Source organism: Urocitellus parryii, chromosome 1 (assembly GCF_045843805.1).
Source record: "Urocitellus parryii isolate mUroPar1 chromosome 1, mUroPar1.hap1, whole genome shotgun sequence".
NCBI classification, from domain to species: domain Eukaryota; kingdom Metazoa; phylum Chordata; class Mammalia; order Rodentia; family Sciuridae; genus Urocitellus; species Urocitellus parryii.
The window spans coordinates 109127320-109152099 of NC_135531.1; the positions used below are offsets into that span (position 1 = coordinate 109127320).

General features: G+C 36.8%; 1 protein-coding gene and 1 pseudogene across 1 annotated transcript in view; one reads left to right on the top strand and one right to left on the bottom strand.

Moving 5' to 3' along the window:
* Positions 1-24780, bottom strand: part of Lmnb1 (lamin B1) — a 53359-nt gene that overhangs the window by 27436 nt on the left and 1143 nt on the right. Inside the window, exons 2-3 of the mRNA XM_026413827.2 lie at positions 2167-2323; positions 1260-1385 (exon numbers count right to left, since the gene is read on the bottom strand). Of these exons, the coding sequence (XP_026269612.2) occupies positions 1260-1385; positions 2167-2323 (283 nt within the window). The remainder of the gene's footprint in view (positions 1-1259; positions 1386-2166; positions 2324-24780) is intronic.
* LOC113200414 (protein BEX3-like) lies at positions 12419-12708 on the top strand (annotated as a pseudogene).

A 24780-nucleotide genomic window follows, 5' to 3' on the forward strand; every position in this document is an offset into this window, starting at 1 on the left:
TACAAAAAATATAAATCAACTTCGCATAATATCTGATTTTGTGATAAAGCACTTGCCTAGCATCCACAAGGTTCTAGGTTCAATCTCCACATTGCAAAAACAAACACTTGTATTTTTTTTTTAGAGAGAGAGAGAGAGAGAGAGAATTTTAATATTTATTTTTTAGTTTTCGGCGGACACAACATCTTTGTTTTATGTGGTGCTGAGGATCGAACCCAGGCCGCACGCATGCCAGGCGAGCGCGCTACCGCTTGAGCCACATCCCCAGTCCATGAATTCCTATTTTTAAGTCTTTGATAGTTACTATTTTCAAAATGACACTACTAATCCCAAACTTTTTCAATTTTTAGGAAATATATATTCCCTTTCTTCAATTTTACTACTTCCTCTATTTGGCATATGTTGCATCTACCCACCCTTGACACAGAAGTTAAGGATTATAAATGATATTTAAAAATTCTCATATGTACCTATAATTGTTGTGAGTAGCTAGACTTCAAGATGGGTCCCCATGATTGCTGCCTCCTGGTATTCACATCCTAATGTAATCCCCTTCCTCACAATTAATCAGTGTGAAAATGGTACATTTGTCACTGCTGCAAGTAGGTTACAGAAATAATGAAGCTTCTCTCTTGGTCTCATGCTCACTCTCCCTCTCATGGCTCATTCTTGGGGAAAGGCATAATCATGAGTAGCCCTATAGAGACCAAGTGGCAAGGAACTGATACCTCCTGCCTAGGAAAAGCAGTTTCTCCAGCCCAGGTTGAAAGCTTGACTGCACCTCAGGAGACCCTGCAACAGAACCACCATTTAAGCCCATGGTTTTAGATTGTTAAATTTTGGAGTACTCTATTTAAGCAGCAAGAGATAACTAATGCAAATGTTTAACATGTTGACAGTAATTAGCAGCTGTGACCAAACCTTTATAACTCAGATGAAGTGACAGCATATGTTTACTTTAACAGCTTATGCTCTTCAATACAGTCTTTTGTTTTCTTTTTTTATTATAGAGGTACTAGGGATCCAACCCAGAACCTTCTGCACCCTAGCCAAGTGCTCTAAGCTATACGCCCAGCCCAGATGCAGTCTTTCTGGCATCAACAACTTGGACAATTTGCCTGCAAAATTTCTCCTATTCCCAAATCTTATCCCTTCATCATTAGATTTCCCACATTTCTTGTAGGAAATAAATCATATTTAAATAATTTGTACTTTTACATGTTTTTTTTTTTCTTAAAAGTAAAATTATATATAATTACCTCTTCGTACATGTTTTTACGAAACTCCAGGTCCTCAGTAAGGCTCTGACATCGATTCTCCAAATCCACTTTAAGTAAAGTTTCATCTGCTAACTGTTTTTTGGCAGCAGATAAAGAGGCTTCCAACTATTACAAGGGGGAAAAAAATGTGATAAAATTACACAGCAATCATTTAGCAATGAATTTAACATATATGAATCAAATCAAATATTACAATTTCTATACATTTATAAAGATATAATTACCATATTTTAACCTTTACCACAGAATTTTGGGTTCATTTGCTGATCCCACTTACAGGGTACCAAACAGATCACCTGTTAAAATGGCCAACAGAGTACAGAACAAAGACCTATCACTCCTATTTTTAAAATCAAACCAATGATTTTTAGTTAACCACTTTGATATTTTCCTGTGTGCAAGAAACAGCATTGCAACATCTTCTTTCCTCACCTCACATTTTAGTACAATGGTGAAATAGCTTCTGAGAGCATCTACACAAGAAAGAATGGCAAGATCTATATAACCCCCACAGAATGACTGAGAGGTGATTGAGCTTTACATGTTAAGATATCTAAAAACTTTCTTCAGGGAGCTTTACATGTTAAGATACATAAAAACTTTCTTCAGGTAACTGATCCAAAAAAACCCCAAAAAACTAAAATTCCAAAATAAACATATAGCCTTTAAAAATCAATCAATCAGGGCTGGGGATATGGCTCAAGCGGTAGTGCGCTCGCCTGGCATGTGCGTGGCGCTGGGTTCCACCCTCAGCACCACATACAAATAAGGATGTTGTGTCCACCTAAAACTAAAAAATAAATATTAAAAAAAAAAATCAATCAAACCAAGGATTAAGACACATGGTAATTAACCTTCCAAACATGGCTCACAACGTTTACCTTACCTGGGCAATCTGATCCTTCAGATCCTCTAAATCTGCCTCTAAACTTTTTTTGTCGCCAAGGGCAGTAGCCAGAGCTGCATCTTTAGAATTCAGTGCTGCTTCATATTCTCGAAGCTTGATCTGGGCACCATTCAGATCAGATTCTTTCTTAGCATAACTGTAATACATTTGAAAAAGCACAGATATCAAATTATACCCCTGGTTTTGAATCCTTCTCCTTGCCTGCTAAAAGGAAAAATAAAAGAGGTAGTTTAAATAAGGGCTACCCAAACCTATTAGAAAAGCAATTCAGGGGCATTAGATCTAGAGTTTTTGGTAGATAACAATATTCTCCTTCACTGTCACATCACTACTAGTCTTGGTTGTCTGAATAAGAACACATTTCATCTTTTTCTATGAAGAGACACATTAAAAAAAGATTTTTTTTTTAAAAAGAGGTTTATTTTAAATACAACAACACAAACGCAAGATATATGAGACAGGCAAGATATAAAAATAGATTAATTACCTGAGAATGAAAAGTTATTTTGTGAGTATTGGTTGTGTTTTTGTTTTGTTGGTGTTGGTGGTATTACTAGGGATCAAACCCAGGGCCATGTGCATGCTAGGCAAGTACTCTACAACTTAGCTACAGCCCCCAGTCAGAAGTAAGTTATTTTAAGAAGCAATTTTATACCTTAATGATGTATCAGTTATATAGAAATTCTCTTGTTGTGTTTTTTGCTTGGTGATATAACATTAAGATACACGTGTACTGTGTGTGTGAGTGTAAATGTTCATTAGAATTTAACTGACCCCAAAAGCTTAAAAGCAACTTCCACTTCTTATATGAAGTGATTTGAAATTTCCCTAACTACAAATAAAAGCCTTCCTAATATTTTGTAGAAAAATTATTTTATATTGTTAACTACCAAAAAATGAGGATGGAGGGCTAGGTTTTGTGGCTCAGTGGTAGAGCACTTGCCTCCTATGTGTGAGTCACTGGGTTCAATTCTCAGCAACACATATAAATACGTGAATAAATAAAGGTCAATCAGCCATATAATGCTGACAAAAAAATATTGAAAAAAAAAACATTAGGATGGATTGATTGACCTTGGTGTCAGGGATTGAATTCAGGGGCACTCAACCACTTGAGCTACATCCCCAGCCCAATTTTGTATTTTATTTAGAGACAGGGTCTATGAGGCTGGGTTTGAGATCCTCCTGTCTCGGCCTCCTATGGAGCACTGAGATTACAGGCATGTGCCACCATGCCAGGCAAAATGAAGTTTTAATTGAGTTTTTTTCTTTAGTGTTAGTTTTTATTATTATTAAATTGGGTTCTACATTATAAATTACAAGTTCGTTTGGATACAGTTGTCCAATAATTTTTAGACAGAATTTTTTTTCCTCATTCAAGTAACTATCATTAGTTATATAAGAAGTCTTAATAACAAATTTTCAATAACTGTTCTTAAGTAAAATTGCTAATGTATAAGTTATTTTTACTACTGACTTTTGAAAAAGAGAAATTTTTTAGTTAATAGAAAAGTTAAAATAGTCTTGTAATGTTAAAAGAAAATGAATTTAAAAAAAAAAATCAACCAAATGGTAAGAAAATACAACTTAAAGACTTCTTACACATTTTGGTATCATAATAACTAAAATCTCAGATCTTTTTACTAAAACCCATATTTTTTTTTTTGTTAAGTTCTTGGCGGACACAACATCTTTGTATGTGGTGCTGAGGATCGAACCCAGGCCTCACGCATGCCAGGCGAGCGCGCTACCGCTTGAGCCACATCCCCAGCCCTAAAACCCATATATCTAAAAGCCACAAGATGGCAGGCTTTCACTAGTTTAGAAGAGGTTAAAGAAAACCACAGAATCATAACCTACAGCCATAATGGTTATTCACCACTTCATTCAAGCACTGGGTCTCCACAGAAATAGAATTGCATCTTGTGAAGGAGCCACTATTTTATTCCACTATAAAGTGGCCAGATTTGGAATAGGATACATAGCATAATACATGATTTAAAGTAAAACTGTATTTTGTTGAGTACTGCACAATACTTAACAAAAGCTACTAGCTCAAAATTATTTAAAAATTACAAAATCTCTGCTTCACCACTATTTAGTGTTTCAATCTTAGACCATAATGTGGTGCTTCATAACTGCAGAGTAAACCTATGCTTTCCAGACCGACAGCCTACGAAGAATGATGGAGAACAAAATATCACGATATTAGACTACTGCAGTGTTCTGTAAAAATGGGTATATTTTATGAAGTATCTTCTTCATGTACTTATTGAATCACACTGATTTTATGGGTAGTACATGCATATAGCTTGAGACTCAATCTTCCACTAAGTAAAAGATACTGTGCAACATTTTGTACAGTGTAGGAAACACAAGAAGTCAAAAAATTAATCGGGCAGTGCACCCAGATAACTAAAATATGGTTCTTTCACAAAATAAAATAAGGTAAGAAAAGGAGGACTAAAATGGATGAGTACCTTGAGTATCTTAGTGCTAGCAGTTGAAACTTTCTAAGAGCTTTAAGTTCAGCCATATAACGCTGACAGTGTCTATTTAATGTCAAGTTCTTAGTCACTTAAAACAGTGATAGTCTAAGAAAATATAAACTGCTCCATTATAAATGCTACCTTAAAGCTCTTCCACCTTGCTGAGCAAATTAGGTAGATATAAATCAGAGGCTGGAGATATATTTACAATTGCAAAGAATTTATTATTTGGCTTTTTCCCCCTATACAGAAGTATACTTCCCAGCGAATACCAACTGTTAGGTTTTTAAAAACATGTACGTGATTAGAAGCTAGAATAATGGGAGGGGGCAGTTTAAAAAAAAAGTGCCTCCAAAGGAAAGTAACCATCTCTTAAATTTCCTACTGTGGGGGAAAATATCTTGTGTGTGTGTGTGTGTGTGTGTGTGTATATATATATATATATATATATATATATATATATATATATATATATAAATACACACAATGTACACAGAGAATATTTCTGAACACTTGTACACAAGAAAAGAATGAATGGTTCCCACTGAGGAACTGGAAACTGGCCTAATCCCTTTGTCTTGATGGACTACAACAATCACAACTCCTATCAGGGCCTGCTTATATCCAACTAGACTAGAGGTAAATATCTGACTCTGGAAGCCAATCTCTGACCAGCAACAATTCAGATTTCATCGTTCAAAATCTGAACTATGGAAATCAACTACAATCAGAGAGTAGTGAAAACTGGAACTAATAAATTGTTAGAAGGCATGACATGATTAGTAAAAAACAAATTAAACCAGGTAACACCATGAAAAAAACACGATATCCCCCTGCCAAAGAGTTGAGGTTTTAAGATTTTATCATTCAAAAAGTATAAATCTTCTAACATAAAACCTTTTAATACCCAATAACAGTACTTTTAAAAGCATGTTTTATTTTGTGTTTGTTTATGCATGGAGATGCTAGGATTAAAGACAGAGTACAGGGTATGGTATCCTATCAATCATTATCCCAACAGTCCTAGTTTTCTGCATGTGGTTTGAAAACTTCTGATTATCTAATGTCTAAGCTCTTTAGCATAGCATGGCACAGCCAACTGCAGAGACCTTCAGGACACAAGGACCTTCTGGCTTTGGATCTTATTCTCCCCAACTCCAGTGTCATCTATTCTAATTCTTAACTCCATTTAACTCCTATCATTCAAAACTGAGACCAAACAAACATCATCTCTTCTTTAAAGCTTTCTTGCTTTATCTCTCCTAGCAGGAAAAAAAAAAAAAAAGACATTTGGATTCCACTGCACTTGGTTCAACATTCTACTACAATGCACAGGACACCTTCTTTCAGAGTAGATGCTCCAAAAAAAAAATGTAAAAAAGAAAGAAAAAGCAACAAACCACAGCAAGAAATACAAATACAAAGTTCAGATCAAAACCTAAAGTCATATATTTAATGTAACAGTTTATCAGTAGAAAAGTATCTTCTGTTTACTGAGGATGAAGCTTATTCTGAGCCCAATCAACCTAGATCTGCCCTACAAGCCACCATGGCCTTCTTGCATAGAAAGACAGCAGGCATTATACTGTCCAACACAAGCCACTTTCTGTGATGCCAAGTAATTTATAGTCTCTTCTCCTATAAGTTTGTGAGTCAACTTTTTGGTTTTTCTAATCCCCTCCCAAAATGCAGAGTAACATTTTATACACAAGTACACCAGAGAGTTTGAAGGCAGAGAAAGAAGGACTCAGTCTAGGCCCTAAATTTTTAAAACTTACTTATTAATCCAAGAAACATTGAGTATCTACTATGTACTACCCAGATAGGAAGATAGATAAGACAGGGTTCCTGGTAGAGTATACTTTGCATTTTAGGAGATTTTTCTTTCTTTTTCTGGACCCTGAATACCTTTCTACTGCTGTAGGTCAGACACTAGCCCATGTCACTACACTTAGGTATTTGGCTGTCTGGGTGACATAAAGGTTTATCTTGTAGATGCTCAAGTAAAGCAATAAAGAAGGACTTGTAAGGGGTACTGCAAAGGGAGCTTAGGGCAGATAGTTCTTGTAGTTGTCCTTACATCCCAAACACCCTTCAGCTGTACAAATTATTCTGTGTACATACATTTCTCTTCTTCCTCCTTGAATCCATAACATTAACGGTGGCGAAAAATTTATGTTTCATAAAGCTAATAAAGGGAGGAGAGTTGATGACTACTACTTCTACATCTTGCACACACTTTAAAATTACACTGATCATACAAATTCCTATGTTTCTGGATGTGCTTTACTACTCCAAGAGACAGAACTCTTTGAGGGGAAGGCCCATTCTTATTATCTCTATATGTTCTATACAGAAACAGAAAGCCTGGACATTACTGTCATTTTGTTAACTGTTAAAAGAACGTGGGGCTGGGGGTACAGCTCAGTGACAGCGCATGCATTCTGACACCCTAGGTTTGATTCTCAGCACCAAAAAAAAAAAAAAAAAAGGGAAGGAAAAAAGAACCCTCCACACACACCTTCCTAGAAAGCTCCCTCCAGGGTTATCCCAACAGTCCTAGTTTTCTGCTTTTTTCATCCCATGAAAAATACCATGTCTTTTTCAAGGAAAAAAAAGTAACTGATACTTATATATTCTCTGTTAGTCACATTCTGAAATGTCCTCCCTAACAACTCACCCTACCAATTTCCAAGAATGGATGAATCATAAAAAATTCTTAAGATTACACTCAAGCTGGACATGGTGTAATATCAACTAGTAGGAAAGCTGAAACAGGAGGATTACAAATTTGAGGTCAGTCTTGGCAATTTAGCAAGATTCTATATCAAAATTAAAAATATAAAGGGCTGAGGATGAAGCCCAGTAGTTAAGAATGCACCCCTAAATTAAATCCTGTGTACCACACACAAACACAAGACTACACCCAAGTCTCCATCAGATTAATAATCTTGAATCAATGAGTTTTATGTCCACAAGATTAAGAACACATGGAGGTCATGCAGTGAGTTAATATTTTGAACATAATCTTTTAGGTTTCTAACTCTATTGCTTCTCATCACTGAATACAGTGTGGACAGCCCAAATGTAGTTAACAGCAGATAACTGGTCAGAGTGCAGAAACCTGCAGAATTGACATCCTGAAACATACACATACTAATTTGCTGAAGCTATTACATGCAGAGATATCTGATAGTGTCGTGAAACAAAAAGCAATTTAAATAGGGATCCAAAGTCATTAGAAGTTATCACTGAAGGTGTTAGAATACATTTTTCTTTGACAATATTTTCTTTGACTATATTTCCTGACTGGCTTTGTTCAGTGTTATTGACCTGCCCAACTAAACTATTTCTACCTCCAGAGAAAAAATTTCTAGTGTTTTCATTTAAATTCAGTGTGAATCTTAATGCTACAAATATGTGCACTCCTGAATAAGTCATGAAGTATTCCCATTTCCTTTAAATATTCTACACAAGGAAAAAAAAAAAACACCACAAACAGCTTTATAAAACTTTTTTTTTTTTTTAAAGAGAGAGTGAGAGGGACAGAGAGAGAGAGAGAGAGAGAATTTTAACATTTATTCATTTTTTCTTAGTTCTCGGCGGACACAACATCTTTGTTGGTATGTGGTGCTGCTGAGGATCGAACCTGGGCCGCACGCATGCTAGGCGAGCGCGCTACCGCTTGAGCCACATCCACAGCCCCAGCTTTATAAAACTATATCCTAAGAATTCCCTCCCTTAGCAAAGTTAGCTTTCATTTCAAATAAGCTTGAATTAAACTAGTCACATTAAGTAGGCAGTTCTAATTAAATATTTGATCATTAAAGAAATAAGCAGCTAGAAAATATATATTTACATTCCTATTAACATTCTCCAGTAATGACTAAAGAATAAGATATGGCTTTAGTGATATACTATGGTGTACTTTCCCAATAAGACCTAGCACCATTAACTGTCTGGGACACATAGCTAGCTACCCTTTGCAGAGTCCTGTTAGACTAACACAGATGCAATAGGTTACTCCATCACTTTCTAAATTTCTCCTGCCATCAATACCATGTACCTTACTGCTCTGACCATATTGGTTGTTCAATCTACAGTTTGACATTGACATTAACCTTGGCTTCTCTACTTAAGTAATTGTCTGTGGAACTCAGGGTCTAAACTTTGCCCTCTGTACTACCCCTTCTGTTGGAAAAACTCAGTCTCACTTTCTTTATGTTCTTCATTTGTTTAGGTGTACCTCAGACTGGTCCTACCTCTAAGAAAGTAGAAGTTAGAAAATGCACCCAGTTACAGAACTGCTAGAAATGTTCAATGAACCTCTTTGGGAAATACATAATTACTATATAAAATAACTGTAGAGAACAGTTTCCCCAGTCATACCACATACATAATAATATGCTGAAAATCATTTAAGACCTAGTAAGTTATGACAACAATAACTACTTGAAAATTAATTAAGAAGCATATCATTACCATAAACTCTTAAAAAAAAGATCAGTTAAACAGAGAATAAAAAGAAATCAATCGGGCTGGGGATGTGGCTCAAGTGGTAGCACGCTCACCTGGCATGCGTGCAGCCCGGGTTCGATCCTCAGCACCACATACAAACAAAGATGTTGTGCTCGCCAAAAAACTAAAAAATAAAATATTAAAAAAAAAAAGAAAAGAAATCAATCACAAAACTTGTAGGAACTAATATGTAGAACAATTAGAAGCTCAATACAAAATAGTTTAAAATTAGGTATCGGCAAATTATCACCGTTCTATTAACATTTTCTTGGTCCTACTGTGTAACACCTGACACAAATGCTTAGCTGAATGAAATTTCTAGTTTGGGGCGGGGGGGGGGGGGTTGTGGCTCAGTGGTAGAGCGCTTGCCTAGCACGTGCAAGGCCCTGGGTTCAATCCTCAGCACCATATAAAAATAAATAGATAGACAGATAGATAGATAAAATAAATAAGGGTATGTGTCCAACTACAACTAAAAATAAAAATAAAATAAAATAAAAATCTTTTTTAAAAAAGAAATTTCTAGTTTGACCAGTAGCACAACCACAAAAGAATGAGCGCTTCTCTTAATCACTCACAATGTAGTTGTAGGCAAACAATCTGTGTTCACTTTTAGGACAGGACCTATATAGACATGCTTCAGTTTGGTTTGCTTATTTTAAAAGAGTCATAAATTTCATTTTTCCTCAGGTACTTTTGTCCTTGTTCTTTGATTTCCATATACAAAAATGTATGTGTGGGCTGGGTTGTATGGCGCTAGGTTCAATTCTCAGCACCACATATACATAAAATAAATAAAGTCCCATTGACAGCTAAAAAAAATTTAAAAACAATGTATGCGCAAAAAGTCATATTAAAAAATTAAAGACCTGGGGATATAGCTCAGATGGTACAGTGCTTGCCTCACATGCACAAGGCCCTGGGTTCAGTCACCAGCAACACACACACACACACACACACACACACACACACAAAGACCTAAATTATAAATGGTCCCTTTTTTGGCAGATTACATGCCTAGAATAAAGTATAAAGCTAGCTTCTAGAAATTAAATGTGCATGAAATTTCCCAGAGATTTTTATGGTACCACATATGCAGAAGAGTAGACAAGGTCAAGAATCTGTGTTCATCAAATGCTTGCTAAGTGAAAAAAACTTACTGATATATATGTTCTCCTGAAAAAAAAATTCATTCAAGACATAATGACTGATGGACCTAAGAATATAAACTTTCAAGTTACACAGTTGAAAAAATAAACTAGACAAGAGCCATTCCTGTTTCCAAAGATAAAAAACAGAAATACAATTACTTGAGATTTTTACTCCTGCCTTAATATGTCAGACAAACCAATAATACGAAAAACCAGAAAACAAACAACTCAAGTTAGTTTTGAATTCCACTAAATCCTCTCTGGCTACTTACATCACTTTCTAGCATTTAAGAAACTATTACATGCTGGGGCGGTAGCTCAGTGGCAGAGCACTTGCCTAACATGTGAGGCACTCACTGGGTTCGATCCTCAGTACCACATAAAAAAATAAATAAAATAAAGGCACACTATCCATCTACAACTACAAAATTTATTTTTAAAAAAGAAACTATTACAGATTGTCATCTTACATAAAAGAGAATCAACAAATGTACAGATTGAGAATTTTCTGAGGCATATGCTGTAATCTCCTGAATGGAAATGAGGTTACTAGAGAAGATGAAAGAGAAACAGATGCCAAGCCAATAATGGGCTTTCTCTGCCTGTGTTTAGCTACCTTTCTTTTTTAAAAAAATATTTTTTAGTTGTTGATGGACCTTTATTTTATTTATTTGTATGCAGTGCTGAGAATGGAACTCATTGCCTCATGCATGCTAGGCAAGCGTGCTACTTACTGAGCCACAACCAGCCCCCTAGCTACCTTTCTTAACTTGGCATTCACTCCTTAATTTTTTTTTTTCCACTCCTTACTTTTTGCTTTAGGACCATTCTAGTCTGGAAAAAGAAATTCTAGGGGATGAAAAAGAAATACTATTCAGTGTTTCATTTTCAGACAATAACATAATAGCTACCATTCTATACAAAATTATTCCTAATCTCCACAAAACAAGGATTTTTAAATTCCTCAAACAGATATGCTCTACATAAAGCCAGGCCAATTAGGCACAGCTGTCTGAGCTCTGTTCATGTTTTATATTACCATAAGGTTCTCTAGAACAGCTGTCTGGTGGCAGCTGAACACCACTCAACACAAGTACATTTATTCAAGTGATTATCAAATCTGTTTCTGGTGATCTCTTCATACCCATAGCTCAGAATCTATGTGGTCTTTATTATCTAGTCATGATCCAAACTTTTCGAAGAAAAATAAACCTTGAGTTTAAAATAAAGGTGCCTACAGAAAAATCTTCTGTCCTAAAACTAAATAATCTTATTTCATAATAGGCTCAAAGTGCCTATTAAATATGCATTTGTTCCAACATTACCTGATCAGTTTCAATAGTATCCAATTACCATCCCTTCCAAAGGGAAAGGGGATTTGATCTACAACATTTCTCATGAAAGACAATTAATGAACTTCCCTGTTATTAAAACAAATGTAATACACAAAAATTCCAAATAATCTTGTGATCACAATTCTTATTAACAAAGATTGCTACTGGCATATGCAAAAATACTAAGAGGCTTTTGCACAAACTCCAAAGCTATTGCTAGTAGTTGATCAGTCAACAAAATTAACCAACAACCCTATCAGAATCAGGAAAACCCTAACTGAAATCAAATTAAAATTAGGAAAACTACTAAAAGAGATTGAAAGTAGACCACAGAACCTTTTCTTTGAAAACAAGAAATTCACTCTAATATAAACAGGCACAGGAATTGGGGAATAGACACTTTAAGTACTAATACGAATGACTTACTCATTTAAAAACAACCACTACCAGTATTTGGTCACCTACCTACTATGTGCAGGCACTGACCTAGAAGCTTAGATATCAGCAGTTAACAAAATATACGAAATTTCTGCCCTTATGGAACTTCTTGTGAGAAAGGTCACAAAATGCACAAATACAAAAGCCAGGCAGCATAGGGTACAGTCATCACTTGGCTACCTGCACTGCGCATGGCGGGCGGGCTGGCATCAGGTCGATGTGGCCCAGTGTAGCGGCAACGCACCTGGCGGAGAGAATCTGGAGGCTGAGAAGACAAGGATAGGCCCAGGAAAATGAAGAAATGGAGCAGCCAATGCAATGGAGAGGAAGGCCACCCTTTGGGAGGAGGTGAAGCCACCAGCCTGCAGGAAATAATAGAGACAGGCCCACCATACGAAATAGGCAGATCAATAATGGAATGCGTAGAGATGGAGATGATATGGAAATAAGAGGAGATGAGAGAAATCAGGAGAAAACTTGGGGAGCTGCAGTTGAGGAACTGTCTACATATTCTTATTGGAGGAGCTCTCTAATCACCATGACCAGCATAATGAATTTTGCCTATGCCTTGACTTGGTCCATTTTCCATGAGATTAATACTGTGCTTCCCCCTGTTTTTCTTTTCCTTGCATTTTCCTGATATGCCTTTACAGATCTGTTTGCTATGAACCTTATGTTATTTCCATGTGTCAAGTGGGTCTTGTGTTGCCAGCTTCTGGTTGAAGACAGACTTTGCACCCAACCTAAGTTTCTGACAGCAGTAGGGTTTTACCCATTTGAATGGAAACATACAAAGTTAATAAAGCAGTTAAAAAGGAAAAATAGGGCTGGAGATGTAGCTCAGCGGTAGCGCGCTCGCCTGGCATGCGTGCGGCCCGGGTTCGATCCTCAGCACCACATACCAACAAAGATGTTGTGTCCGCCGAGAACTAAAAAATAAATATTAAAAATTCTCTCTCTCTCTCTCCTCTCTCTCTCTCTTTAAAAAAAAAAAGGGAAAATAAAAGCACAAATACATGTCAAGAATAACCACTATCTGGAAGAAAAATAAATCAGAATAAGGAGTATAGAAGGGGAATATAATGATTGAATATAGTGGTCACAAAGACTAATTCTGTGCCTATAATTAACAGCCATTTTTACAATTTTCAAGCCTACATTTTATTTAGCAACATGAATACTAGTATCAATTGTAATTTCACTACTCCTTGATGGATTGTGTGGAACTCAACCTTCTGCAAAAAACAGCCTCCTACAAATCACTGTTAATAATTCTTTTAAGGGAGTTTACAGAGTGTTGGGGAATTTGTAGCTATAATAGAAAGCAAAATCTGACACTAGCCAGTCCACAAAGAGATTCCAAACTATCAATTATTTACACAAAATTATCTAATCAATGAAACAAATGTCTGGAAATATCTTGATAAGTTCTAGGAAAGAAAAGAAAAGTGGGGCTAGGGATGTGGCTCAAGCGGTAGGTAGCGAGCTTGCCTGGCATGGGTGCGGCCCGGGTTCGATCCTCAGCACCACATACAAACAAAGATGTTGTGTCTGCCGAAAACTAAAATGTAAATAAGATATTAAAAAAAAAAAAAAAACATTACAGATCAGGGCTGAGAATATACCTTAGTCAGTAGAGTGCTTGTTTAAAAAAAAAAAAAGAGAGAGAAGAAAAGTACATGGTATTTCAATAACGCATGAGTCGTTTTGGGACACAAATGGCACATTAAACACGACTCTACTGTTACCCATTCAGAAACCTGATTAAAACAGCAAAAGTACAAATTCCTGGGGCCGGGGTTGTGGCTCAAGTGGTACATCGCTCGCCTAGCACGTGTGAAGCACTGGGTTCGATCCTCAGCACCACATAAAAATATAAAATATTGTATCCACCTAAAACTAAAAATTAATATTTTTTAAAAAGTACAAATTCTTGAGGAGAAAAACTGAAAATGAAGTGACAGTATTTTAGAAGGCCAGAAAGCAGATCATGAGTAAAAACAACTTAGCCAATCCAAGGGTGCTGAATCCTAAGCCAGACACTGGGTGAAGCCATACTTCACCTCAAAGAAGTATAATCAAGAAACCTCATTCATAAGAACCTCCAGAAATCTAGACACTGTGTGTTGGTTCAACCAATGTAAATTCTAACCTCCTGGTAGTACTTTCATACAATAGAAAGTCACCTCTCTAAGTTCCCCCAGACTCTCTTGCAGCTATGATGCTGAATGCCAATTAGGTTCTCTAACCAAATGCATATATAAACAACAAAGAAGAAATACAGGAACGCACGGGACCAATATAGAAATGCATGGGATCGCTTTCCAGGCCCTTGCATCAGATTTTCTGCTGACAAACAAGTCATGAAGGACAGAAAAGTGCCGCAGTCCAGCTGCAGCAAAATAACGGGGGTGGGGGGTGACGAACAACTTGTGTACATTGATACAGCAGGAGTAGGAGCCATTTATTGTTGGACACGAGGGGTATATATACATTCCACACAGCTTATCTTAATTAACATAAACTAGATACATCAGTCAACCAATAAGGAATCACCACACTTAATGGCTCGCTTTAATTACTTCACAAACCACTCCCTCTGGCAAAATGCCAGTCGCCATCCAGACTTGTTTACAGACTCTAACATTGCATGAAGTTTTTCCTATCTTTATGTTAGTAACACACATATTACTGTAGAACTACAGTTAGGTCTTGAAATCAGGAAATGTAAGTCCTCCAACTTTGGTTTTTGGTTACTGCAGTTCCCATGCATTACCACATGAATTTTACAGCCAGCTTATCAATTTCTGCAAAACAACAAAAAAGGCAGCTATGATTTTAGTAAGATATAACACTGAATCTACAGAAGAATTTGAGGAGAGCTGCCTCCTTAATATTATATTCCAATCCATGAACTGGGATGTCTTTCCATTTATCTAAACCTTATAAAAATTTTTTCAGCCACGTTAAGTTTCTAGTTAGTATGTAAGTCTCTCATTCCCATAATATTTATTTCTAAGCATTTTATTCCTTTTGATGCTATAATTGCTTTCTTAATTTCATGTTTAGATTTTTTGCTGCCAGAGTACACAAATACAACTGATTTTATGTATATAAATTATATATTTGTATTATATAAAATATATACTATATATATATATATGTGTGTGTGTGTGTGTGTATCTATGGTATACTGACATTGCTAAACTTATTAACTCTCTGTTTTTGCTCTTAAAAGATTCCTTAAATTTTTCTATATACAAGATTATTTGCAGGGCTGGAGATGTGGCTCAGCGGTAGCGCGCTCGCCTGGCATGCGTGCGGCCGGGTTCGATCCTCAGAACCACATACCAACAAAGATGTTGTGTCCACCGAGAACTAAAAAATAAATATTAAAATTTCTCTCTCTGTGTCTCTCCTCTCTCACTCTCTCTTTAAAAAAAAAAAAAAAAAAAAGATTATTTGCAAATAAAGGTTTTTTACTTCCTTTTTAGTCTTAATCTCTGGTTAAAACTTTCAGGACAATGTTGAATAGAAGAAATGAGAGTATACATTCTTGTTTTATTCCTTTGATATTTACCAGAAAATATCACTTGTCTTTTTCATAGAGATTCTTTTGCTAAAGTTTCCTTTTATCCCTACTTTAGAAATTTTTGTCATGAAACATAATGGACTTGGTCAAATGTTTTTCCCACATCTTGAACATATGGTTTCTGTTCTATTAATATGGTATATTACTTTGACTTTCATAACTGAAGCAACCTTATACTTCCAGGATAAATCCTACTTAATAACCGTATAATTCTTTTTATATGTTAATGGATTTCATTTACTAGTACAGATAAAGTATCCCCTTATTTGAAATACTCTGAAGAAGAATACCAGATTTAGAATTTTTTCATATTTTGGAATATTTCCATAAACTATAGGTCGACAATCTCTAAATCCAAAAATCTGAAATGCTCCAAAAATTCAAAACTTGTTGGGCACCATTACACTCAAAAAGTTCCAGATTTCAGATATTTCAGATTTTGGACTTCCAGAGTCTAAGAATACTCAGCTTGTATTTTTTTTTTAATTTTCCACCTATATTCATAAGGAATATAGTCTGTAAAATTCTTCTCTAATAGGGTCCACTGTCCATTCTCCAGTATCAACAGTGGTGGCTTCCTAGTCCTGAATCACAGCTACACATTGTTTTTTGAAATTCAATTGTTTCAAGGTGTACTTGGACAGAAAAGTTCCCAAAGGTCAGTTCTACAATATTCTAGGCATCATTCCTGTTCAAGCCCTTCTAAAAATTTTTTCTAAGCGCCTATATTTCATATTGTTTACCATTTGTTCTCAACCTACAAAGATCAACAAACAGAAAAATAAATTAACTTGGATCTGTCTCTCCATGTGATGCTGCCCTCTGCCATGTTATGATGCATCAAAAGCAAAAAATCCTTCACCGTATGCTGAACAGCTGCTAGGGCCATACTCTGAGACTTCCCAGTCTCCAGAACAATGAGTTAAATAAACAAGGAAGGAAGGAAGGAAGGAAGGAAGGGATGGATGGAGGGAGGGAGGGAAGGAGGGAAGGAGGGAAATTAACTTGAAGCACATAGTGGCTATGAAAGAAAATGAAGATTTCTGAAGAGGCAAGAGAAACTACTATATCCATAAAATTTAAATAAGAACAGGATGATATAAAGAGATATAAAACGAGTAATAAGCTATTTTTAAAATGACAGTAAAATTTGGAAGGGAAAATTTAGAACATATACTAGAAGAGGAAAAAAATTTAAGGTAAGGAGACCAAAAGATCAATAAGGCCCACCATTTGAATGATAAGCATCTCAGAATATAATAAAAATAGGAGAAAATATCAATAAAGTAATTCAAGAAAATTCTTAAGCACTGAAGGACAAGAATTTCCACATCAAAAAAATTCAGCCAAATAACCAAAGCAATGTATGAAAAAAGATCTACAACAAGAATACCCTTGTGAAATTTAAAACTACACCAAAAGATCCTGTAAGGTTTAAAATTTTTCACTTATTACCACTTCTACAGTAACAAAACCTAAAAAACTATACAACATGACTTCAAAAATCCTAAGAAAGTATCCTTCACAACCTAGAATTCTACACCCAAATTATTAATACTTTTGCAAGGCAACTAGACTGGAGAGGAAGACAAGATTTCAAAAATTATTTCATTAATAAACTAAAACTAATAGGATACTTAATGACCAATATTTTAACAAATGGCATAAAAAGTCCATATTATAAAACACTGAGTAAGTGGAATAAAAAAATGCTATTTTCATAGGTGATCGAAAGTAAGAAGAAACACTAGTCATATTTCAGAGTTCTGTTAGGGATTATGTTAATGTTGTGTATTTCTGCATATATTAAAAAATAACAGAGTTGCTGGGCACAGTGGCACATACCTGTAATCCATCCCAGTGGCTCAGTAGACTGAGGTAGAAGGATCACAAGTTCAAAGGCAACCTCCTTTCCTTCAATGGCCAACATTCTTGAACAAGATCTCTTTCCTCTCATTCTCCCTCAATTATGGTGGTGGTTTTGCTCTTCTCAGTCAATAATCATCACCCAGGCATAGACCATGGGTATTTTTTAGGTCATAGCAAACTAAAAAACTAAAAACTCCTCATTCTCCCACTCAACTCTTCCTACTGCTCCATTACTTAGCATGATCCCATCCAACCCCATTGTGGGTTTTCCTTCTTCTATCTAGCCCCCATGTTTTCCATGTCTGCAAGTACTCCAAATTGCCAGCTGACACCTCCACCCTAAAATCCAACAAACACCACTAACTCACTAATCTTGAGTAGATTCCTCCAAACCTGGGGCAACACTGTCTACCCAGGTACTGCACTATATACCACAATACTGTAGGGTCAGGTTTCTGCCCCCACCCCATGATAAACAACCTGATAATGGAACCTGAGTGTCCCATCTCTGTAGACCCAGCATCTGGTTCAAGGTCTGGCAAATGGGTTGAAGAAAAAAATAAAAGAACATTTCTGTCATGAAAAGATTTATAGAGAGGTTTTAATTTCTTTTTAATTAAGGCATGGCATAAAATGGGAAAGGAGATTTTTTTTTAAGAAGAGATAAAAGAAGTCTCTTTTAGTTATTCATCTTCACTTGTTCCTTACTAGCAAATGATTCCCTCAGTATTTCAAACACCATTTCAATTACTGCACCCTCCTCACAAATCCAAAATTACCTCTCTGAAGAGTATGGACTAACAATGTGAAAAACAGACATTTAATATCATTTTCAAAAGTAGTCCCCAAAGGGACCTGAAAACCAAATGTCCTCCCTCCATGTCCCAAACACAGGTTACAGTGTTCTGTGAGACTGCTTCATGTCAGTAAACCGGAATCATGCCTGCAGAACCATACTGCCATAAGGATTAAATGAGTCCATATATGTAAAAACTCTATCACAATGTTAAAGACACAGCTAGGATTCAGATTGTTCTACCATTCATTTATCTGCTAAGTAGTCTCAGACAAAAAATAACCTCTCTGAGCTTCATTTCCTCATCCATCCAGAGTAAGGTTATCAGAAGGCTTAAAAGATATTATCTGTAAAGCCTCTAGTATACTGCAGCAAACAGAACAGGCAAGAAATAAATGTCAGCTTTTCTTTGGAAGGTGTGGGAGAAGGTAGGGTGGAACTAAACTCAGGGACTCTCACATGGAAGGCAAGTGCTCTACCACTGACCAACACTCCTAACCCCGAATGTGCGCTCTTTTTCCCTCCTGCATCTTGCACAAGTTTTTTAATCTGTTTAGGCCACTCTTTCTGTATCTATAAAATCAATTGGTTAGATCAGATGATCTAAAACCCCTATTGCAATTCTATGATCAATAAAAATGAAATAAGTGCAAAAATTTTAAAGACCAACTAAGCATATTATTTAAGGAAAGCCTCGCTTATTACCCAGGTCTAAATCAAAATTATCAGCAGAAACCTAAGATTATGATCCAAGTGATCCAAGTGTAGAATCTTCTCTTTTATATTAGCAATGTAAATATAACAATTTAAATGGTCAATTTAAAAAAAAAAACCTATAGAAAAATATTAAACTGTTCCAAACAGGACAAGGATATTCACCCATTCCTGATGGCATCAAAAATCGATAAAAGTGGCCAGGCACAGTGGCACATGCCCGTAATCCCAGTGGCTGAGTAGACTGAGGCTAGAGAATCATAACCAGCCTCAGCAACTTAGTGAGGCCCTAAGCAACTTAGCAAGACCCTGTCTCAAAATAAACAATGGGGGGGGGCTGGGGATGTGGCTCAAGCGGTAGCGCGCTCGCCTGGCATGCATGCAGCCTGGGTTCAATCCTCAGCGCCACATACAAAGATGTTGTATCCGCCAAAACCTAAAAAATAAATATTAAAAGTTCTCTTAAAAAAATAAAAAATAAATAATCGGATGGAATAAAGGTATTGTGTCCAACTACAACTAAATAAATACATACATACATACATACATAAGATTTTAAAATAAATAAATAAATAAACAATGGGCTGGGGATGTAGCTCAGTGGTTAAGCACCCCTGGGCTAAATCCCCAGTACCAAAATAAAAAAAGGTAAAAGTGCAATGCCTTTATCCAGTGGATAATATTTAACTAACAAATTAGATAACATTTAACCAGAATTAATCAGGGGACAAAAACCTGGTATTATCAGTAAGAAGGCTCCTAAATAACCATGTGGATTCAGAGAAATTGGTTAGATTGAGTCACTGTGAAGCTTATTTCCTTGAAGCTTATTTCCTTGATCAGAGCAAATTAAGTGGCCAATACAGGGTATCCTGTTACATCTTTAAAATGTGTTAAATGATATTCTACACAAGTATTGACAAGATGTCACAAAATGTTGCAAGAAAAAAGAACGTCTATAAATATTTATCATTAACCCATTTTTGTTAATAACATGGGTATGAACCTTCAAACTCTTTATTTTGGGGAGATGGAATTAAGTGATTTTAATTTTTTTCTTATTGTTTATCTGTGTTTTCTCATTTTCTATTTTTATATCAACGTTATTTTTTTTGAAATTCCAAAATACAACTACCAAAGTACAGATGTGCACTGAAAAGGAAGGTTAAAACTTTGTTTAGAATTCTTGAATTCTAGAAATAACTAGGGGACTCAGACAAGGTTCCCTCACACAGCTGACACCTGAGGCTCCTTCTCTCTGTGTGTACACGATACGACCAAACTGATGGTATAAGTCTAAGGATATCCGAGGTAACATAATCTGGGCAATAAAGAATAAACATAAGTAGTACTGTTCAAGAAAAAGACTTGGCAGCATATTTTTACAGTGCTTTATCTTTCACTCTGTGTGTTTACTTCCTTGAAACTGAGTACACTAAAAGATTACCTTGTCTTACCCCCAAGTTAAATAAACAATTTCAAAAGCTATCTTGCTGTACCAAACATCCTTTGAAAGCACAGAAAGGAAATGCCATGACAGTTTAATTACTTAAGACCTATTACCAAGACTTTAACACCAATTCTATGGGTTTGATCCTGCTGTAGTTTGAATCATGAATGTTCTTCAAAAGCCCATGTGTTAAATGTTTGGTCCCCAGGGGAGCTTTACTGGAGGTAGTAAACGTATAGGAGATAGGGCCTAGTGGGAGATACTTAGGTCACTGGGGAGTATGTCCCCAAAAGAGATTGCGGGACCCTGTTTTCTTCCTATTCCTTCTCTTCACTACCTGAGCATGAAGTGAGTGATTTTTGTTTTGTTTTGTTTGGGGTTGGGGAGCGTACTGGGACTGAACACAGGGACACTGGACCACTGAGCCACATCCCCAGCCCTATTTTGTATTTTATATAGAGACAGGGTCCCATCAAGTTGCTTACCACCTCCCTTTTGCTGAGGCTGGCTGTGAACTGTCTCCTGACCTACTGGGATTACGGGCAAGCACCACTGCCCAGCTGTGAGTGGTTTTTATTCTACTACATACTTGCATCTTGATGAGCAAACCTGCCACTGGCTCAAAACAATGGAACCAATCTTTCACATACTGGAACCTTCAAAATTGTGTGCCAAAATAAAAATTTCTCCTTGTAAGTTAACTAATTCGGATAGTCTGTTATAGCATCATAAAGCTGTTTTCCTGAAAATTAAAGTATTATTTTTTTAAAGAGTGAGAGAGGAGAGAGAGGAGAGAGGAGAGAGAGAGAGAGAGAGAGAGAGAGAGAGAGAGAGAGAGAGAGAATTTTTTTTAATATTTATTTTTTTTAGTTTTCGGCGGACACAACATCTTTGTTGGTATGTGGTGCTGAGGATCGAACCCGGGTCGCACGCATGCCAGGCGAGCGCGCTACCGCTTGAGCCACATCCCCAGCCCAAGAAAAATTCTTAAAAGCTTTCAGGAAGTGGGGAAAGGCAACTACAAGCAAAACTACTAATTAGCACTGGATGCTACAAGACAATGAAACAGAAAATTCTTTCCGGTACTTTCCAGGTACTGAGGTAAAATGTTAAAGTAGCATTCTATACCCAGCTCAACTATCAATCAAGCATGAACCAAGTTACTTTCAGAAAAAAAGGACTCAGAAAGTTTTATTTCCTGCCATTCTTTCTGAATTAAGTTACTTCAGGATGTTGCCCAACAAAAAATAAAGAAATCAAGTAAAAGGAAAATATGTGACCTAGGATGACACTGACTTTAAATCATGTAAATTCCAGGATGTCAATGCATAAGATACCTCAGAACAGAATATGCAAGTAAAAAAAAGTAGATTCATATATTATGATTAGATTTCTTCAAAAAGTCTGCATGTATGCTGAAGCAAAAAAATTTTTTACAAGAAATGACATGGTTCAAATAGCTATCTAAAATGTGGCATACTGTGAGTAATTTGTTTTATAAAAGAGAATATTATGCCTGATCCTGACACCAGAAAAATACACACAGTAGCACACCTAAGAAAGAGTTCTAGAACACTGCTTGGTAATTCAGAGATGATGATGATGATGATGATGATATGATGATGGTGATCTTAAGATGATACTGTTTTAGTCAGGGTATTAAACCCAGGGGCAGTTTACCACTGAACTTCATCCCCAGTCCTTAATATTTTTTGAAATAGGGTCTCACTAAATTGCTGAGGCTTGAACTTGGGATCCTCTTGCCTCAGCCTCCTGAGTTGCTGGGATTACAGGCCAATGCCACCACACCCAGCCCCCTCAGAGAGTATTTTCAATTGTCAACCTTTCACAGATCTTCCTTCACCTCACTAATCCTTCAACCCGCTTTTTTTCATTTCCCTAGCATGTTATTACTCTAGCATTATATACATTATATCGTTGTGTAGTCAACTTTTCCTCGATATGAACAAAATACCAGACAAAAACAATTCAAAGGTGGAAGTTTATTTTGGGCTCATGATTTCAGAGTTCCAAAGTCCACCAACTCCACTGCTCTGGGCCACAGATGAGGCAGAGCATTATGGCAGAAGTGCATGGTGAAGCTGCTAACCTTATGATGGCCAGGAAATAGAGTGGGAAGAGTCAGGGACAAAACAAATAATCCCCAAGGAATGCCCCAGTTGCTGACTTCCTCTAGCCACAACCCATCCATCTAAAGTTACCACCCAATAATCCATTCATGTTATTAATCCATCAAATGGATAAATCCATTCATTAGATAACAACTATCATAATCTAATTATCTCATCTCTTGCAATAAGACAGCTTTTGAGGCACACACCATATCACATTGATTCTAATACACACATTCTTCTCACTTCTTAATCCTGTTGAAATCAGCATGTATTTTCTAATCCCTAACATTTACAACTGTTGTCAGCCAGGTGGCAGCCTTGTCACTGTAAAAAATCTTCAATGGATATTTTATAGAAAGATTATAAAAGAACCAGCATCAAAATGCCTCAGATCAGACAAGACAATTTTGCTTACTGGATATCACTCCCACTGCATTCGACCATGTAGGATATTTGCTAATTTTTAAAAATCTCTATCCTCCACATACAAAAAAGTGCCTAGTACATGAGATATCTGATCTGTGTCGCAATCTAACATCTCTGAAATTGGGATAGATGCAACAAAATGGATTCGACACAGTTGGCCCTGATTTTTTTTCATTTTTAGTGGCACACATTAATAATGGCAAGTCTTAAAATCAATGACATGTAAGATTTGAATAAATTCAGTATCAAAAAAAATTGGAGGAAGATGAAGAGCGAATTTGATCCTTCATTTCAAAAATTGATTCCAAGAGTTAGTTTTATTTATGTTTTGTTTTTGATTTACTAAGAATTATTTTATTCTTTGAGTTAGGAACTAAATACCCAAAGATATAAAAATAAAAATATAAACTGCCTCCTCAAAAGGGGCAGTAAAAGCCAGCAGGCCCAGCTACTCAGAAGGCTGAGGCATGAGTATCAGAGCCCAGGAGTTCAAGAGCCCAACCTTGGCAACACAATGACACCCTAAACAGGGGAGTAAGGTTTCACTATGGTCAGTCTGCAGAATTTTATTTTTATCACAAACACAAAACTTTTTTTATTTACTGTTTTAAAACACTTAATGAGAGACATAAAAATATGTAGAAACTGAGACAGGAAAATTCAGAGGAAACAAAGAAATTCAAAGATAAACAGTCAAAAAGAAATTTCTCAACTGACAGTGAGGATGCAGAGACCATTAACTAGACTCAAATTTAGCAAATCTTTAAAGTGTGACATCAGCACTTGTTGCCTACTGATGACATTTTTTTGCTTATCAGAAAAATCAAGGAAAGCTAGGGACTGTGGAGCACGCCTGTAATCCAAGTGACTCCGGAGACTGAGGCAGGATGATAGCAAGTTGGGAGACCAACTTGCAAGTTCTCCTGGAGAACTTAACAAGACCCTACCTCAAAATAAAAAATAAAAAGGATCAGAGTGTGGTTCAGTAGCAAAGCGCCCCCGGGTTCAATTCCCAGTTTGGAGGAAGGGGGGAATTTAAAGTCAGCAAAGGTGTGGTGAGTGTATCTGTGAAAACTCAGACCACCTTAGACGAAATAATTACAAGCTCTCCCTCACTGAAACAACGTTTTTACACAGCACCCCTTCACCTGCCCTGGCCTACTGACAGGCACAGTGACAGTGGAGTACGGTAGGGAATCCTAGCATAGTCTCTAAGGGAAAAACCAACTACATCGTGAGGAGTCAAAATCTGGGGGGAAAGAACTGCTGCCTGGCCAGTGAGCGATCCACCACTCGCGAAAGGTGGCCCGAGTGGCCATAGAATACAAAAGCCCAGCTTAAAGAGTTCACAAGCACCCAAGAGCCCAAAACTCTCCCCGCTGAAAGGCAGGACATCTTTCCCCTGAGAAAGCTAACAGGGGTAGCAAAACCAACTAGCCCAAGACTAGCAGTAGGCGGGCCAATCAGACCCCGCCCTGAATGTCCAAGGAAGGCACTGAGCGCTAGCAAAAATGTCACTGGGCCAAGACTGAGCGCGCCAAAGCAGGACCCACCCCCGGGAAACGCGGACGCTCCGGGCGGGTCCGGGTCCCTCCCCTTCCTCCTCCCGCGCACAGCTCATTCATTCTCGTAGCGGGCAGCAAGGGCTCCGTGGCCGGCTATCCCAGCCTTGCAAACCCAC